This window comes from Bos taurus, chromosome 10 (assembly GCF_002263795.3).
Source record: "Bos taurus isolate L1 Dominette 01449 registration number 42190680 breed Hereford chromosome 10, ARS-UCD2.0, whole genome shotgun sequence".
Taxonomy (NCBI): Eukaryota; Metazoa; Chordata; class Mammalia; order Artiodactyla; family Bovidae; genus Bos; species Bos taurus.
The window spans coordinates 53,697,193-53,717,818 of record NC_037337.1 but is presented as its reverse complement, the minus strand read 5'-3'; the positions used below and the strand labels follow the sequence as shown (position 1 = coordinate 53,717,818).

The 20,626-nt window shown below is 34.5% G+C and overlaps 1 protein-coding gene across 11 annotated transcripts in view; it reads right to left on the bottom strand.

Annotated features, from left to right (window-relative positions):
• ZNF280D (zinc finger protein 280D) overlaps positions 1 to 20,626 on the bottom strand; it is a 129,652-nt gene that overhangs the window by 60,387 nt on the left and 48,639 nt on the right. For all 11 annotated transcript variants that reach the window (XM_010809306.4, XM_059890843.1, XM_002690858.7 and 8 more), the window contains 5 exons: positions 16,187 to 16,357; positions 15,941 to 16,050; positions 5,117 to 5,340; positions 1,728 to 1,885; positions 842 to 942 (listed from right to left, as the gene is read on the bottom strand). In XM_010809306.4, the coding sequence (XP_010807608.2) occupies positions 842 to 942; positions 1,728 to 1,885; positions 5,117 to 5,340; positions 15,941 to 16,050; positions 16,187 to 16,357 (764 nt within the window). The remainder of the gene's footprint in view (positions 1 to 841; positions 943 to 1,727; positions 1,886 to 5,116; positions 5,341 to 15,940; positions 16,051 to 16,186; positions 16,358 to 20,626) is intronic.

Sequence of the window (20,626 nt, the reverse complement as noted above, 5' to 3'; positions counted from 1 at the left end):
ACTTTCCCATTTCTCCAAATTCTGGAAAAGAACTTGTCCCAAAGCATTTGGTAGGGTCCTCTGAATTAAAAGCATTTCATATTCCCCTTTGTATGCCTATATTCTTCCCTGTAGGTTAAGATAAGTCTATGTTTGTCTTTCTGCCACAGGGCTTTTTCTTTGTCTAATACAGGAGTGTGCAAACAATGGCCTATGGGTCAATTCCAACTCTCTGCTGACCCCACACAACAATATATGAGTTATGCCAACAGACTTTCTACTAAGTTATTTACAAAATAGATTTTAATTTTAGTAACTAATTTTATCAAAATTGTTAGAAAAATAAAAGAATATATTTCATAACACAAGGAAATTATATAAAATTCAAACTTCAGTGTCCATAAATAAAGTTCTATTGAAACACAGTCACATCCATTCGTTTACTTATTGTCTATGACTGCCTCTGTGCTACAATGGCAGAGTTGATTTGTTCCAACAGAAACCTATGATCATCAAAACCTGAGTATTTACTATCGTGCCCTTTATACAAAAAATTTGCTGATGCCTGGCCTGAAAGTAAAAGTCAGTCGTGTCCAACTCTTTGCAACCCCGTGGGCTGTAACCCGCCAGGCTCCTCTGTCTGTGGAATTCTCCAGGCAAGAATACTAGAGTGGGTAGCCATTCCCTTCTCCAGGGGATTTTCCCAACCAAGGGATCGAACCCAGGTCTCTCACATTACAGGCAGATTCTTTATGATCTGAGCCATCAGGGAAGCCTGGCTTAATAGGTTTAAATCTTGTAACCAAAACAAATAACAAACAAACCAACCAAACACAACATATACAATAAAATATGTATATACCTGGCAAATATATGGCATTTCACCAGGTTTATGATTGTCCTTCATATGTTGTAAAAGGATATGCTCTGTTTCAAATGACAATTCACATATTTTGCAAATGGCTAAAAGTGGGGGGGGAAAAGACATTGTATCATTATATACATACACATAAGTATTCAATCTATATTGTACACCTGAAACTAATACAATGTTAAATGTCAATTACACTTCAGTTTAAAAGAAAAAATCCTCTCAAGGCAAAGAAACAAAATCAGATACATACATTTACAATTCATTTTGTATATCTATATCAACAATACTAGTAGTAATATTGGCAGTGGTGGTGATGGTGTACAGTTCCATAGTTGTTTACTGTGGCCAAGCACAGTTCTAAGGACTTGACTAACTCACTCAATTCCCATCAAAACATTATGAAGCAGGTATTTCTATCATCCCCATTATTCAAATATTAAGTGACCTGCTAGAGATCACATTAGAATCACATATTACGAGGCAGAGCTTGGATATGAACCCAAGCTGTCTTGATCCAAAGTATGTGATTTTAACTAACACTGTATTTACTTTTCTTACTCAAGTTTAAAAGAAGGGCATTGATTGCACTTTGAAAACTATGATCTGAGCCTTCTAATTTAGTCCTCCACATGTAATGCACAAGTTATTTACCATAATGAATTATTTATTAAGATGGAATTTCAGTAACTAATTTTATTAAAAAACTGTATAAGTTAAAAATTAACTTTTTCAACTTTACTCTCAAATTCCAAAGTTTTTTTTTTATTCTTGTTTTTCTACCACACTTGTTCAGAGTTCAGTAACAAACTCTTTTCAGAGTTTATATTGTTAAAAATCAACAAATACGCAATACTTAAATGAAACTGTAACTTACTAGAGAATTCATGGGGTGTGTGTGTACTTTCAATGTGACACTGCAGTTGAAATGGTGTGGGAAACTGACGGTAGCAGTGCTGGCAGGTGGTGTGGTTTTCCCAGCTTTCACTGCTCTGCTTCTCAAGTTCCAAATGATGTTTCATGTGGTTCATAAACCTATCAATGATTGTCAACAGGTGCAAAAATTCAGATTTAAAAACAAAAATCTCACTAATAAGTACTTGAATCTAAATCTTAAAATTATAGATAAATTAATGAAAATAAAATTTCAAAAGCCTTAAAGTCCTCTAGAAGAGTGTGCACTTGAAATAATGACTTTCATTAAGTAGCTAAGTAAACACGTTTTCATCTTTGTCTAAAAATAGTTATTAGCATTAATTTGAAATATCAGAAATTTATTTTAATCATTTCAGATTATTAAAATTTTTTAAATATAAAACAGCAGATTTCTTCTCCATATAAGAAATACTACTTACATTTTAAAATAAAATACTGAAAGGAAGGAAACTCTACCATTAAAATCAGCTAGAATCATGAGAGAAATCTTTTAAGGCTCTGAAGATATACAATAGACTCCAGCTGCTTAAAAGACTAATTACTGGCATTTTTACTTGTGTCTTGGTTTTTAAATGCGTGTAACAGCAATTTTAATGCCTACAATTACAAGAACCTTTTGTTTTATTTAATGATACTGGTTTACTGTTAGCGAAGACTTCACTTTAACTTGCAGACTGAGCCCTTTGTAGGCAAAGTCCATTTTTCAGTTTTACATTCTGCTATTTCAGCTTCCTTAAAAGGCTTCTTATGAGCAGGAACTATGACCTTCAATGGCAGAGAGTACAATATAAATGGGAATACCTATTTAAAAGAGCTTACTGAAGCTTTTTGGTGAATTTGAAAGTAAAGTTATTCAATCAAAATAACAATTTTTAGACTGGGTCAACTATTAACAATTACTCACTTTGAGACACTAAAGGAAATAATGTTGAAAACTAAGTGATATTATCCATCTGGACAGCAATCATCATAAATGTTACAGTATTTTTTTTTTCACATCTCACATAACACTACTCTTTAGTACAGGTTATGGTATATTTTGAAATATCTTTTAGTATTCCTTTGGTTTTAACACCAGCTCTACAAACACCTATTATAAATCCTAGTCTTGGCTAAATATTTACCTATAGAGAAAATGTCATAAGCCATTAACCTCTCAGCTTACAATTTTCAAAATTAAAGTGTATCTATATAATATAATCTCTTAATGAGCATGCTTTCTCTCAACATGAGCCCCCATCAGGATCTCATACTACTTAAACATACTACTTAAACCAACAAATGGAAACAAGGAAAACAAAAAACACAAACATCTTGCAAATATATTCACAAAATAAAATAAACATGTTTTGTGTGACACTCAATGTAGGGGAGGAAAAAACCATACCACAATACACTGACAGGGAAGAGAATAAAAATCTACAGTTATCAGTTTCTTACCATTCCTCTACAAACATCAATTTACCCTCCCAGTTTCTACTGTCAAGGTGAAATATTACTTAACACGTATAACTTCTTTGGTCATAAAATGTTTTCTATTAAGGTTATGCTTACTAAATAATCAGTATTTCAAAAACATTCAATTCCTGGATGTTCCCAGATGCTGTGTGCTTAAAATTTCTAGTATTAGGACTCTTTAGAAATATGTAACTAGTATTCTAAAATAATAACAAAAAAGAAAATTTACCTTCATATGTTTAATATTAGTGTGTTAATCTCAAAGGAAAATCCAAAAAAACAACTACTGAAATATATTCTAATATCATATATATAACATTTAAGTATAACAAAGAACTAAGCCAGGAAACCATATTTCTATGCATTTTATATTAACATGATTCTTCTGGTATGTTTTACTATTAAAGTGGTAAAAATATAAAAGTAGGAGGCCAAGTTCTATTGTAATATTGTTTCAATGTGTGTGCACGCTCAGTGTCTGACTCTTTGCAACCCCATGGACTATATATATAGCCCACTGGGCTCCTCAGTCCGTGCAATTTTCCAGGCAAGAATACTGAAGCAGGTTGCCATTTCCTGCTCCAGGGGACTACTTCAGTATTATATCACAAAGTACAATGCTCATTCTGTTAAACTTACTGGGACCATTAGCTATTAATGGCTGTTAAAATTTGATGAAAGGAGATAAATGTGACAACTCACATGAAATAATATATGTAAAAGAATTTCTAAAACTATAAAGCACTATCATAAAAAATTATTATCACAGGAGTTTATCACAGTTTATTTCAGGGTTTTTCTATATGCTTCTTTTCAGACCTTAAGAACTCACAGGAAAATAAAATAAATACTGGATCTAGAAGTAACCTATAGGTGCCTAAGAATGCTTATATAATAATAGTCATGAGGCATAAACAAAAAACGTATGCCTTTTTATCTTTGTACACACACATCTCACCTGAAGAAATACACAGACATCTGCAACTTACTTCGAAACATATAAAAAAACCCCAAATAGTTTGAAGGAAGGATGACTAGATACACAATAAAACAAGTACAGTTAAATGTTAACAGTAGAATCAAGATGATAAGTATACAGTTGTATCCATTATAAAATATTTTTAAATTTGCTGAATGCTGAAAATTTTTATAATAAAATGATGTTAAAAAACCTTACCAAATATAAAAGTCAAGCTGTGTAACCAATGAAAAATATCAATCAATATGTCTTTTTAATCTTGTAACTAACTTATTTATGGGATGACAGTTACTAATATCCCATGTAATTCAAAGATTACAAAGCATAAATTCCTAAAATGTCAAGTATTTATGAGTACAAATTTCAAAATTCCACTGAAATTAAATCTCTAATTCTTAAAGGGCTTAAATTTAAAATCAAAGCAGTCATATTTCCTAGAACTTGTACTTCTCCCAAGATCACTATAAGATAAATGTTCTAAAAATTATAAATTGCAAGATTTGAGCATGAGTATATAAGAAGTCAAACTGGACAAAATATCAGTAAGTAGTTCTTCTTGTGATATGAAAAAAGTAAAATTCAAAGGCAGCTAACTAGGAAAATTATCTCATGAAAATTCCTAGATCACTGATAATACAGGGAAAATAAATTAATTTTTTTGGAAATATAGTTTGTCCTTTTTAAGCTATTTTAAAGAAACACAACTAACTGGATCTAAGAGTCAAGTCTAATATCTAAGAAAGAACAAAAGCTTTTCAACAAAAGAATTTGCCTTTGTGCTTAGCTCAAAGTGTTAAAATTACTTATCTAGAATAACATTAAAAATGCAAGATAAAGATACAACCTGTAGCATTCCAATTTTCAAATAGAAATAAAAATAAATGCTTACATACCTAATATTATTTTTAAGAATTTTCAAGCAACTGAAACATTTAAAGGTTGTGTAAGTCTTCTGTTCTTCCTGGACATCTCCTTCATGTTTCCCATAATAAAAGTCATTAACTAACATAATCAGTTTTCCTTTTTCTGAATCAATAGTTTTATTTTTATTTGCTGTACTTGAAATTTCTGTTTTAGCCAGCCCCAAGACGTTATTTATCATGTCTGGACAACAGTACTGCAAGAGAAAAAAGCAGAAACCTTATTTATCACTTTAAAAAATAGAAACCAAAATACGGTTCTTTGTTACCTTACAACTAAGGTAAGATCATATAAAACTGTGCTTGGCAATATATCTGGAAAAATTTTTGCCAGAAGTTTACCCTGCATATACATACTCTAAAAAATTCAAACAATAAATATCTATGATCTTAATAAATTTAAAAAAATTTTTAAAGAAAGAAAAGAAAAATCTTAAAAGCAGGACTTGGATATTGATCTAATAGTTTTTCCTTATAATGTACCTTTTCATATGTAAATATCTAATAATATTTAAATTAAATAAACAATTATTCATATCCATGTCATAAAGAGTATAGAAAGGAAACGTAGTTTTACATGCCACAATGTATATGCTTAATTATCAAGTGATATACTATATTTTGTAATATCTGGTTGGAACTGGACACTGAGTACAGTTAATCTGCCATTCCCAAGACTCAAGGTGCTAGAAAATATATAGGGACAAAATAAAGAAGCATCGGTTACATCTTGAAAGCTTCAGCAATTACATCTTGAAATCTAGAATGCTCATATATTTGAAGGGGAACTTTAGTTTCTAGTGAGTAAAATCAAGGTGTCATATAAACTAGTTCTAAGGTAGAATACTTTCACATATGAACCTTTTTCTTTCAACAAGATAATTTATTCTACATAATTTTCAGTTTTAGAATTTCTCTAAGGCAGTTTTACAAAGAGGGCAATCCAGGGAAGACTTGCATTAGAAAAACCAGAAATGCTTGTCAAAATGCTGAGTCCAATTCAGACCAATAAACCACAATGTCTAGAGGTAGGGCCCAGAAATCTATATTCCTTAACAGGCCACCTAGGTAATTCCCCCTTCACGGATCACTGCCTTGTCATGGCAAATAGGCTTGCATAACTTGATGAAGCTATGATCCATGACATGTAGAGCCACCCAAGACAGACGGGTCACAGTGGAGAGTTCTGCCAAAACGTGATCCACTGGAAGAGGGACCCACTCCAGTATATGTGCCATGAGAACTTCATGAACTGTATAAAAGGACAAAAGATATGACACCAAAAGATGAGTCCTCCAGGTCTGAAGGTGTCCCATATGCTACTGGAGAAGAGCAGAGGAGAACTACTAATAGCTCCAGAGGGAATGAAGTGAGTTGGCCAAAGTGGAAATGATGCTCAGTTGTGGATGTCTGGTGGTTAAAGTAAAATTTGACACTACAAAGAACAGTATTGCATAGGAACCTGGAATGTTAGCTCCACGAATCAAGGTAAACTGAACATGGTCAAGCAAGAGATGGTAAGAATAAACACTGACATCTTTTGAATCAGTGAACCAAAATGGATGGGAATGGGCGAATTTAATTCAGATGACCATTATACCTACTACTGTGGGCAAGAATCCCTTAGAAGAAATGAAGTAGCCCTCATAATCAATAATGGAGTCTGAAATGCAGTACTTGGGTGCAACCTCAAAAATGACAGAATGATCTCAGTTCATTTCCAAGGCAAGTTATTCAACACCACAGTAATCCAAGTCTATGCTCCTATCACCAATGCCAAAAAAGTTGATCAGTTCTATGAAGACCTAGAAGACCTCCTAGAACTAATACCAAAAAAAGAAGTTCTACTCATCACTGGGGACTGGAATGCAAAAGTAGGAAGTCAAAAGATACTTGGAATAACAGGCAAGTTTAGCCTTGGAGAACAAAATGAAGCAGGGCAAAGGCAAGAAATGACTTTACACATAGACATCAGCAAATAGCCAATACCGAAATAAAATCTATTACATTCTTTGTAGCCAAATTAGACAAACTGTATACAGTCAGCAAAAATAAGACTGGAGCTGACTGTGGCTCAGATCATCAGTTTCTCATAGCAAAATTCAGGCTTAAACTAAAGAAAGCTTGGGAAACCACTAGGCGAGTCAGGTATGACTTAAATTAAATCCCCTCTGAATATGAATATTGATGCTTTTGAACTGTGGTGCTGAATAAGACTCTTCAGAGTCCCTTGGACTGCAAGGAAATCAAACCAGTCAAACCTAAAGGAAATCAGTCTTGAATATTCATTAGGAGGACTGATGCTGAGCTGAAGCTCCAATACTTTGGCCACCTGATGCGAAAAACTGACTCATTGGAAAAGACCCTGATAGTAGGAAAGATTGAAGGCAGGAGGAGAAAGGGACAACAGAGGATGAGATGGTTGAATGATATCACCAACTCGATGGACATGAGTTTGAGCAAGCTCCGGGAGTTGGTGATGGACAGGGAAGCCTGGTGCTGCAGTCCATGGGTGGCAAAGAGTCAGACATGACTTAGCGACTGAACTGAACGGATGAATATGCAGTGGAGGTAAGAAATATTCAAGGGATAAGAACTTGTGAACAGTATGCCTGAAGAACAATGGAAGGAGGTCCACAATACTGTTCAAGAGGCAGTGAACAAAACCATCCCAAAGAAAGTCCCATTCAGGGACTTTTCCAATGAGTCAACTGTTCATATCAGATGACCAAAATACTGGAGTTTCAACTTCAGCATCAGTTCTTGTAATAAGTTTTCAGGGTTGATTTCCCTTAAGATTGATTTGTTTGATCTCCTTGCTCTCCAAGGGACTCTCAAGAGTATTGCCCAGCACCACAGTTTGAAAGTATCAATTCTTGGGCACTCTGCTTTCTTTATGATCTAGCTCTCACAACTGTATGTGACCACTGGGAAGATCATAGCCTTGACTATACAGATCTTTGTTAGAGAGTAATGTCTCTGCTTTTCAACATACTGTCTAGGTTTGTCATAGCTTTCCTGCCAAGAAGCAGACGTCTTCTGATCTCATGGCTGCATTCACCATCTGCAGTGATTTAGAGACCAACAAGAGGAAATCTGTCACTACTTCCACCTTTTCCACCTCTATTTGCCATGAAGTAATGGGGCCAGATGCCATGATCTTTGTTTCTTTAATATTAGTTTTAAGCCAGCTCTCACTCTCTTCCTTCACCCTCATCAAGAGGCTCTTTAGTTCCTCTTCACTTTCTGCCATTAAGTGGTATCATCCACATATCTGAGGTTGTTGATGTTTCTCCCACCTGTCTTGATTCCAGCTTGTAACTCATCCAGCCTGACATTTTTCATGATGTGCTCAGCATATAGATTAAACAAACAGGGTGACAGCAGACAGCCCTGCTGTACTCCTTTTTCAGTCTTGAACCAATCAGTTGTTTCATACAGGGTTTAACTGTTGCTTCTTGACCTGCATACAGGTTTCTCAGGAGACAGGTAAGATGGTCTGGTATTCCCACTTCTCTTAAGAGCTTTCCATAGTTTGTTAGTGATCCACACAGTCAAAGGCTTTGGCCTAGCCAATGAAACAGAGTAGATATTTTTATGGAATTCCCTAGCTTTGTCTATGATCCAGCAAATATTGGCAATTTGATCTCTGGTTACTCTTTCTTTTCTAAACCCAGCTTGGACATCTGGAAGTTCTTGGTTCACATATGCTGAAGCCTAGCATGCAAGATTTTAAGCATGACCTTACTAGCATGGGAGATGAGTGCAACTGTCTGATGGTTATCACATTCTTTAGTAGTATCCTTCTTGGGAATTGAGATGAGGATTGACCTTTTCCAGTCCTGTGGACACTGCTTGGTCTTCCAGATTTACTGACATATTGAATGCAACATCTTGATGGCATCATCCTTTAGGGTTTTGAATAGTTCTACTGGAATTTGGTCACATCCACTAGCTTTATTAACAGCAGTGCTTCCTAAGCCCCACTTGACTTCATTCTCCAGAATGTCTGGCTCTGGGTTGCTGACCACACCATTGCAATCATTTGGTTCATCTGGATCTTTTTTATACAGTTCTGTTGGGTATTCTTTCCTTCTCTTCTTGATCTCTTCAGCATCTACTAGGTCTTTACCATTTATGTCCTTTATTGTGCCCATCTTCGGGCACAGGGTCCCTTGATGTCTCCAGTTTTCCTGAAGAGATCTCCAATCTTGCCCCTTCTGTTGTTTTCTTCTAGTTTTATACTCTGTTCATTGAAGAAGACCTTCTTGTCTCTCTGTGCTGTTCTTTGGAAATCTGCGTTTAGTTGGATATTCCTTTCCCTTTCTCCCTTGCTTTCCACTTCTTTCTTTAGCTATTTGTTAGGCCTCCTCAGATAACCACTTTGTCTTCTTGCTTTTCTTTTTCTTTGGGATGGTTTTGTTCACTGCCTCCTGTACAGTATTGTGGACCTCCTTCCATTGTTCTTCAGGCATACTGTTCACAAGTTCTTATCCCTTGAATATTTCTTACCTCCACTGCATATTCATCCATTCAGTTCAGTCACTAAGTCATGTCTGACTCTTTGCCACCCATGGACTGCAGCACCAGGCTTCCCTGCCCATCACCAACTCCCGGAGCTTGCTCAAACTCATGTCCATCGAGTTGGTGATATCATTCAACCATCTCATCCTCTGTTGTCCCTTTCTCCTCCTGCCTTCAATCTTTCCTACCATCAGGGTCTTTTCCAATGAGTCAGTTTTTCGCATCAGGTGGCCAAAGTATTGGAGCTTCAGCTCACATCAGTCCTCCTAATGAATATTCAAGACTGATTTCCTTTAGGTTTGACTGGTTTGATTTCCTTGCAGTCCAAGGGACTCTGAAGAGTCTTATTCAGCACCACAGTTCAGCTGGGAAAGATTGAGGGCAGAAGGAGAAACAGGAATCAGAGGATGAGATGGCTGGATAGCATCACTAATGCAATGGACACAAACCTGGGCAAACTCTGGGACATGGTGAGGGACAAAGAGGCTGGCATGTTACAAACTATGGGGTCACAAAGAGTCAGACACAACTGGGTGACTGAACAACAAAAACAACTATGTAATTCTTTTACAATTTAAACCATTGACTTAAAACTCTTCCTGCTGCTGCTGCTAAGTCGCTTCAGTCGTGTCCGACTCTGTGCGACCCCATAGATGGCAGCCCACCAGGCTACCCCATCCCTGGGATTCTCCAGGCAAGAACACTGGAGTGGGTTGCCATTTCCTTCTCCAACGCATGAAAGTGAAAAGTGAAAGTGAAGTCAGTCATGTCCGACTCTTCAGCGACCCCATGGACTGCAGCCCACCAGGCTCCTCCATCCATGGGATTTTCCAAGCAAGAGTACTGGAGTGGGGTGCCATTGCCTTCTCATAAACTCTTCCTAAACATGTTATTTAGTAAGTTAGTCACATCATAAGAAAGTTTGACAATCTAAACACAACTCTATTCCATTTATAAAAATAACAACATCTTCCTCTCCTGCCATATTGAAATGCTACATACATTATTGGTGAAACTTTGTATGTCACATGAGAAACTGGGCTTTTGATATGACAGACCTATAACATTTCCTTTGATTGCACTTATTTTGCTCACTTGTCAATTCTGAAACCTTTAAAGGGGAAAAAAAACAAAAAAAGGCACACCAAAAAAATCTTAAAAAGATCCTCTAAAAGAGAGGAGAAAAAAATACTAAATAAAATGAACTGACCAAAAGTGATATAATTTGTTTCTGGAGTTAAGGTTGCACCCATAAGCTAAACTAGGATAAGTACATTAGTTCTCTAATACAATATGATCCTCTGTGGTCTATACTCTGAAAGACACAGTTGAAATGAAACCACAATAAAAAGAGGGAAATGACAAAGGTTTTGCTACCTATATTTATCGATTCTTCCTAAGACACACATAATATTTAAGAGTTCAAACTGAGGAAACTTGAACTGTTAAAAGAACTTTAGAAAGCTAAGTTCTGTCTAAAAACATTGGGTTTGACTTTAAGGAAAAATGGAGAAAAAGATCAATCAGAGTAAACTCACCAGCACTATTAGAAAAATGATTTAAAATATGTGTCTTACTACAAATGATGTACATCTGTAACATCATTTTGACAGACAAAACTTCTCAGCTTATCTGTGGTTTTACTATGGGGATGGATCTCAAACATCAGGAAAATTATAATGCAGAAAATTACATAAAAGAATAGTGTCTCTAATTACAATTGTGGATAATCTTTATACTCAGAAATTTGGCTTTCAGATTGAAGAGTTATTCTGAGTCATATTTGAGAATTGAGGCTATTCTGAAATCTACAAAAGAATCTACGTAATCTATGGTAAAATATGCTGCAAGATTCATATTCTTCAGAAATGTCTAATTTAGTACATCTATAAAAGTTTATTATCCTAAATACTCATAAATCCATAATTGATCATCAACTGCTTGCTGTTCTTCCATTTTCTTTTTTTTCTACAGAAAACTAAGGTAGGACCAGATTTTTAAAATAAACATATAAATCTCATTCAAAGTATCTTTTAAACAATGTTTCATACTCCTATTAAAAAAAGCTGAATGACAAACCACCAATAACCAAAAATGAAAAAGGTGCACTGAAGAAGGTTGGGGGATTTAGCAACTGAGAGGAAAGCAAAGTATAGAAAATATACAAAAGACAGAATGCAAAATTCAGAAATGAGAACCAGGCTAAGATTTAAAGTTTTAGAGGACTATAGTCAAATGTCTTGAACATGAAAGAACTCAAAGAATACTGTTCCAGGCTCTTTTTGAAGAAATTACTAAATGAACTTTAATCAAACAAGTGATCCCTAAAGGAACCATGACAAAAAGACTGGTGATGAACACTGAATCTATTTACTGTGGAAAAGGATTAAAACAAATACAAAAATAAGGTTAAGAATACTGAAAATGGTATATGTCCTTAACAATGGAAAAATGATATAACCAACAAATAAAAACTGAAAGGAAGTAAAAGGACAATAAATATGAGATCAAGAAAGTTCACAGATTGCTTCCACATGGTAGCAGCACATCAAGGAATATAATTTAGAATTACCAAATAAAGACGTATAGGTATGAGCATTTTTAATAGTACAAAGAAATACTACATTCAGAATGCTAATATTGACTAATACTGGTAGCAGAGGAAAAAGTATGAATGGGGTTAAGAATAGGAAATTTAAAGCTACTTTAATCCATTTTAACGGGAGAGAATGGCCATAAGAATAGAAGACTACTGGAATCATATAACATTCAAACTTGAAGGATGAGGATAAACATGAAAACAAACATACAACTTCTCTAAAAATCCAAACTACATACATATAAAGCAACCACAGAGTGAAAGAAAGAAAGATAACTCAACTTAGTTAAAAAAAATTGTGACAGAACTAAGATCAAAGAAACCTATCACATCGATGAAAATAAGGAAATTTAAATCAACTACTGAAACAAAAGATTTTCATGTAGGATTACTAAGGATTACAACTCTCTACTTAAAGCAAGAGGCGTGCTTAAAACAAAGCAACTCAGAAGGGTTGAAAATACCAATAAAAGGATAAACAAAGAATACATTAGGTAAATAGAAACCAGAAGAAAACAAAGGTTGTGAGTCTAAAACGCGTCAAACTTTAAGACAAAAAAGGACACTTTATAAAAATCCTAAAGGATACGTTCACAGTATAGTTATAAAAGAGATTCATCTGTATCACAAACAGTATCAACAATCTTAAAAAAGAATTGCAATATACCAAAGAAAATATTGGTACTGAAAGATGTGGATTGAGATGTTATTTCTCAACCCATGACAGAGCAAGTAGACAAAAACTAAGTGAAGACACAGAAATCTAAATAATGTGATTAGTAATCTAGATCTGGTTGATAAATATCTAATTCCATACCCTAAAAAAGAACTAATATATCTGTCTTCAAGTTAAATAGCCCATACATTTGTCAAAAGGTGGTAAAAAGTATTTGAGAACTTGAGCTTACCCTTAAAGTTTTGAACATCAGTTACACCAACTAACTAGGTCTAAAACAATGATAAAAATGTCTATCTCAAAGAATTTTCTAGTTTCCTGGTGTTGCAGTGGATAAGAATCCACCTGATATTGTAGGGGACATGGGTTCAATCCCTGGTCCAGAAAGATTCCACACGGCATGCAGCAACTTAAGCCCATAAACAATAACCACTGAGCCTGCACTCTAGGACCCACGAGCCACAACGACTGAGCCTGTGTGCTCCAACTACTGAAGCCTGCACACCTGGAGCCTGTGCTCTGCAACAAGAAGCCACTGCAATGAAAAGTCTGCACATTGCAACTAGAGAGTAACCCCCACTCTCCACAACTAGAGAAAGCCCATGCACAGCAACAAAGAGCAGCCAAAGAAGATAGAGTATATGTTTAGTTTCTAAAAAAAAAGAAAAATAATTTTCTAAAGATTAAATGATGTTTTTAAAGCTTAGTAGTCTCTCCATGGTCTCAAATAAGTATATGGTTCTTATTATTATAGCATATTTGAATTATGTTTTAGGTATTTTTCATTGAAAGAAAACAATATTTCTGAGGCATAGTCATCTATTTATCTATTAAAAAAGCAAAATAAAATCATCTACAAATAATCTAAAAAACTTATTTTTTCAAAATGGAAACTACTATTACAAATTATTGTTTGTGTATAAAATACACAATCTAGAACATAAAAAGTCTTTGTAATTTTATACTTCCCTGAGCAAGATTTAGTGATTAGTCTGTAAGATTTTTTATGACATAAATATATCATAAATTATTCATATTACATTCAACTCAGTTCAATAATATGTCTTAGAGATATCTTCCCATTCAAGAGATTACATCCTTTTTAAAAAATATTGTATAGTGTTTTATTATAGAATATTATATGAAGTTGTGATTACTTCTAATATGAGTAATCACAAACAAGGGTATAATATGTTTTGGAAGTAAAGCTACATTTTGGAAAATAATTGCCAGTCTCACCAGGTACAATATATATAATATGCTACAGCTTGTATAAGAAACAGAAATGAAATAAGAACATTTGTGTTCACTTGTTTATGCAGAAAGAAGACTAGGGAAGATTTAAAAACAAAATAATAACTATTATTTTCTTTGAGAGTCACACTGAAAACCAGGTAAATAAGAGACAAGGATAAGAGTTTTTACTTGTCTGCCCTGTACTTTTGAACTTTTAAATTTTGAATCATATATTACCTACTCAAATAATTAAAGATAACTAAAGAATTTACACTTTTCTTTTTTCCCCTATGTCCAAAATGCAAAACAAAACAAAACAAAACACCCAGATATCTCAAGATATTACATAAATAGTAAAATTGAAAGCATTTCTACAGGTTAATTCTCATATAAAAACAAAGCACAAAGTGCAATTATCATACAGTACATACTGCAAGCTAAAAGTAGTGACAGACCAAATACAGTTTTGTATGTAAATGAAGAGACAATGTTTGAATTTCTAAAGAAGTTCCTTTATTTTTTTCTACTTCTGTTTTTCATAAAATACTCCATCTTAAGAGATCTGTCAATCACTAAAACAGCAAGAATCTTTCCTGAGATATTTCTGTACCATTGCATCCTTCTTCCTTTTCTCCACATGATCTACACTGCCTTTTGTCTTGTCTCTTCTCTTTACCCCTTCCTTCCATTTATACCCAGCACAGAAGAGGAATACAGCCTATCTTTACACAGACATAGCAGGGTACTATAATACCTACTAAAATATTTTAAGTGAAGTGTTACCTAAACCTATTTCATTTGTACTTTGAAAATTTCTTAAACTCCAATTTCAGAAGCTTCTTGTATCAATAAGAATCTCAAATTAATTTATAATCATTACACAAACTATATTCTGGACTGAGTTAAAACAATGACTTCATATGAAATGCTCTACCATTTGGAGTTTATGTCTGGGTGTTGAAATTAATGTAAAACTAAGATATTCATTGTGTAATGTGACATGCACATATTAGCATGAACAAAAAAGATAACTAAAGGAACTGTTAACTTATATGAAATACTGCATGCATGAGTGCTCAGTAGTGTCAGACTCTTCGCGACACCATCGACTATAGCCCGCCAGGCTGCTTTGCCCACAGGATTTTCCAGGAAGAATACTGGAATGGGTTGCCATTCCTTCTCCAGGGAATCTTCCCAATCCAGGGATCAAACCCACATTTCCTAAGTCTTCTGGTGGATTCTCTACCACTGAGCCACCTGGGAAGCCATTATATGAAACATTAAACACATTATAAAATGCCTATTTTTAAGAAGTTTCAACTATGCGTAAGGTAGTAAATAAGATATTTTGAATAATGCATTATTTTCATTTAAAATTAGAATATGATAAGTAGGCATAATATATATGAACTTGGTTTTTAAAATTTGATGACTCAGAAGAAATTTTTAAATCTTTTCCTGTGCTGTGCTTAGTCACTCGGTCACATCCAACACTTTGCAACCTGATGGTCTGTAGCCCACCAGGCACCTCTGTTCATAGGAATTCTTCAGGCAAGAATACTGGAGTGGGTCGCCATGCCTTCCTCCAGGGGATTTTCATCTTACATGAAAACAATGATTATGAATATGAACTTCTACCTTATATGAAAATATTACAAGAATATTTATCTTAAGAGCTGAACAAATCATTATTTACTACAAATCAATCAGTATTTTTAAGGATTTACAAACCTTTTTAAAATTAAATTCTGAAAAATTTTACCTTCATGTGATTTTTCAAAGGATCCAAAAGATTGAAATGAATATTGCACTTTGGACAGGCTCTTGGAAAAGGTGTTCCATTTTTAGACTGATTTGATGAAGTATTTGAACCTAAAATAAATTCAAAATATATGTGATTCATCACTTTTTAACCTTCAATAACCACTATTAATCATTTGTACTACAATTTCTATAATTCATATATAAATACTATAATTTCTTTATATATGCCACATTTCATATTTACCTTTTGATGACACAGCCTGGGGAGATGTCACTGAAAGAGATTTAACTGAAGAAAATACAGCTGAGGAATTTGTTCCAGAAACACCTTCACTGGGTTTAGACTTTTTTGGGTTAACACTGTTTACTTCAGAAGTAGAAGGACGTTTTGATAAAAATGAACTTTCATTCATACCTACAATGATTTAAATAGTGGAAAAATATTTTTAAAGTCTTCAGAATATTGCTTACAACTAAGTAAAAATACTTTGGAGCTAAATTAAAAAATACTTTGGAGTCAAATTAAAAGTAATATAATCAACATATCATACAAGTAACAATAAATAATGGCAAAAATTGATGTGATCTAAAGTTAGGGGATAAAAAGAAACTACAAAATATCTATTATATACAATATACACTCAAATAGTTCATAAAATACCTTTCAATGTGGGAAAATAATAAATACGGCTTCAAATAAATATATAAATAATGACTATGAAAGAAGGCAGAGCAAAATAAAATATGTCAAGCAAAAAAAAAAACTTAAAACACAAAGCGTATGCCAAACTAAGTTCCCACAAATAAATTAACTTTAGATGCTTAAGTAAATGAGTTTGTTTTAAAAAAAAAATTTTAGAGAGACACTTCAGAAGCTTTTAACAACTTAAAATGTCTAATGAAAAGTTAGTTTTGTCCACTTAACAAAGAGGTGGTCTACTCATGGCTTTCAAAAAACTCAACATTCAAAAATGAAGATCCTGGCACCTGATCCCATCACTTCATGGCAAATAGAGGGGGAAACAGTGGAAACTATGACAGACTTTTTTTTCTTGGGCTCCAAAATCACTGCAGATGGTGACTGCAGCTGTGAATTAAAAGATGCTTGCTTCTTGGAAGAAAAGCTATGACAAACCTAGACAGCATATTAATAAGCAGAGACAGTATTACTTTGCTGACAAAGGTCCATCTGGTCAAAGCTATGGTTTTTCCAGTAGTCATGTATGGATGTGAGAGTTGGACCATAAAGAAGGATGAACACCAAAGAACTGATGCTTTTGAACTGTGGTGCTGGAGAAAACTCTTGAGAGTCCCTTGGACTGCTAGGAGATCAAACCAGTCAATCCTAAAGGAAATCAATCCTGAATATTCATTAGAAGGACTGATGTTGCACCTGAAGCTCCAATACTTTGGCCACCGGATGCAAAGAACTGACTCATTGAAAACGACTGATGCTGGGAAAGATTGAAGGCAGGAGAAGAAGGGGACGACAGAGAAGGAGATGACTGGCTGGCATTACTGACTCAGTGGACATGAGTTTGAGCATGTTCTGGGAGATGGTGAAAGATAGGGAAGCCTGCCATGCTACAGTCTATGGGGTCGCAAAGAGTAGGACATGACTGAGTGACTAAACAATTCATGGCTTTAGGTTATATTGTCCATTTATTCTTACACACAAAGTTGAAATGGCTAATCTTGAATGATAAAACCTCACACATTCATGTGAAAGGGCTCATAATAGAGTTAGGATTATACAACGGTTTTAAATTTAGCTTCCCCAGAGCCTAAAGGGCTCTTCCTTAGGGAATATACTGGGTGTGTTTGACAGAGAAGCTGTGATTTTATATGCTATTTATTAGACTTTTGAATAAAATTTTGTTTTTATAAGGATTTAATTCCTAAGTGAAGTTTTATTTTGAAAACTATAACCTTAAAGCCTAAAGGACTGTAGCCTTAGAGGATTAGCAAGAGAAATGGAAATAGGCTATACGTAGGCTGAGTAAAAATTCTTTTTGAAAATAAAACACACTGTACTTGGTAACAAGGATTTTAAAACTGCACATATTTTAATGCTCTCACAACTGTACACTGAAAGCAGAAGCAAAAAATACTCCAGGCTTTCAAATCAGACAGGTTAAGTTCAAATCAAAGCCCTGTCACTGATAAGTTATGTATTCTTGGCTAATTTAATTAACTTCTCTGAGCCTCCGTTTCTTCTTTTGTAAAGTAAGAGTTATAACACCTTATTTTACCCAGTGCTTTATAGTGCACTTAAAAATAAAGCATGCAACACAGTATTTAGTATAAAGAAGGCATTTAATAATAAATGCAAGCTACTATCATTACTAAAAAAACCTTTCATATCTTAACTTTTAAGAGCAACCAACACAACATCTGGCACACAGAAAGCATTCAATAATAAAGGATAGTATCTTGTCATTACTGCTGCTGCTAAGTCGCTTCAGTTGTGTCCAACTCTGTGCGACCCCATAGATGGTAGCCCACCAGGCTCCCCCGGTCCCTGGGATTCTCCAGGCAAGAACACTGGAGTGGGTTGCCATTTCCTTCTCCAACGCATGGAAGTGAAAAGTGAAAGTGAAGTTGCTCAGTCGTGTCCGACTCTAGCGACCCCATGGACTGCAGCCTACCAGGCTCCTCCGTCTATTGGATTTTCTAGGCAAAAGTACTGGAGTGGGGTGCCACTGCCTTATCCATTGTCATTATTAATAAGATATTTTATATCTTAACATACTTTAGAGGGCAAAAATTATTCTAACAGATTCATCTGTCTGCTTAATAAGGGAAAATATGCCCAGAAAACAAGGGTATTACAATACCTAGCTCCTCTGTTTCATCCTTTGAGATAACATAAAAATGATTTTTTTTTTTCTAACTTGAAAGCATGTGATTACTGATGGCTATTATAAGTACCTGGGAAAGCTTCTGTATAATCAGAGTAGCATTCTTGTGAGATGCTTAGGCTACTTGAAAAGTTAATGAATAGGGATATTTTGGATTAAAATTCTGATTATGTAACAGCTAGATAGTACAAACAGACTGTTTTATGATAAGAATTTTTTTAACACGAGAAACAAAATTACTCTGAATTTGAGAGTTTTAAATTCTGACCCTTTAACTTATCTCTGTTATCTTTGGCTATCATTATTTCCTACACTCAATAGCTCTATCTCTGCCAGTAAAAATTCTATTCTCATTCAAAATCAAACTCAAACTCAGTTCTTTCCAAACATCCATGATCACTTGACCTTGATCAGTTAATCATGCTAGAGAACATACACCTGTTACTATTCATAACAAATATTTGTTGTAGAGCCCTTTAAAGCTTACAAAGCATTTCACATTTTATTTATCTTAGTTGGTTTTCAGAAAGTCCTAAGTAAAAGAGAGCAAGAATTAAAATTGTATCTATAAATAGCTGATTGCAGGTCTGGAGAATCAATGCATTAAATAAGAAAAATAACATTTCCATTTCAATAATCTGAGAAAACTGAAGTGTAAAGACATGCTACAGACGACAAAAATCTTAATAGCAGCTTAACACTACAGCTTTAAGTCGCTCTGCAGTTTTAAAACGCTAGTAGAGCAGGAGTCATTGTTCTTACTTAGTCCCAAGTCATTTCAAGAACTCAGGTTTTTCTATAAATACAAGTCCATGTGTTTCGTGAAACCAGACTTAAGACAATAATTTTTCTCCTTATTTCTTCTGGTTATTACCTATTTTAGTAACTAGATTTCTAAAAATATGTAGGTGAAACACCCAAATAAATGAACATCAACTAAATATTATATAAATGGAAAGACATTTTAGGTACTGATATTACTATAAAAATGGGGAAACGTTTCCTAAATTTTCCACGCTTATTAGTGAGTAAGCCAAAAATTCCCCCAAATCTGTATTCAAATCACTATTTTAAATATTTGAAATATATCAAAATACTAGTATACAAAGCATAATTCCCTGTACAAAGAATTTTCAATTAGATAAAACTGTTTCATAACACACTACATTATTTAAGTTAATGAAGAACTTTGTTTTTTATAGTCACTAAATTGTGTCTGACTCTTTGCAACCCCAAGGACTGTAGCATGCCAGACTCCTCTGTTCTCCACTATCTCCCACAGTTTACTCAAATTTATGTCCACTGAGTCAGTGATGTTATCTCACCATCACATTCTTTGTTGTGCCATTCTCTTTTGCTTTCAATCTTTCCCAGCATCAAGGTCTTTTCCAATGACTCACTCTTCGCACCAGGTGGCCAAAATATTGGACCTTCAGCTTCAGCATCAGTCCTTCCAATAATATTCAGGGCTGATTTCCTTTAGGATTGACTGGTTTGCTTTCCTTACAGTACAAGAGACTCTCAAGAGGCTTCTCCAACACAATTCAAAAGCATCCGTTCTCAGCGCTCAACTTTCTATATGGTCCAACTCACACGTTCATACATGACTACAGGAAAAACCATGGTGTGCTGCAGTCTATGGAGTCACAAAGAGTCGGACACGATTGAGTGACTGAACTGAACTGAACAGGAAGAAACCATAGCTTTGACTATATAAACCTTTGGTGGCAAAGTGATGTCTCTGCTTTTTAATACAGTCTAGGTTTGTCACAGCTTTCAAGGAGCAAGCGTCTCTTAATTTCACGGCTGCACTCACTGTCCAC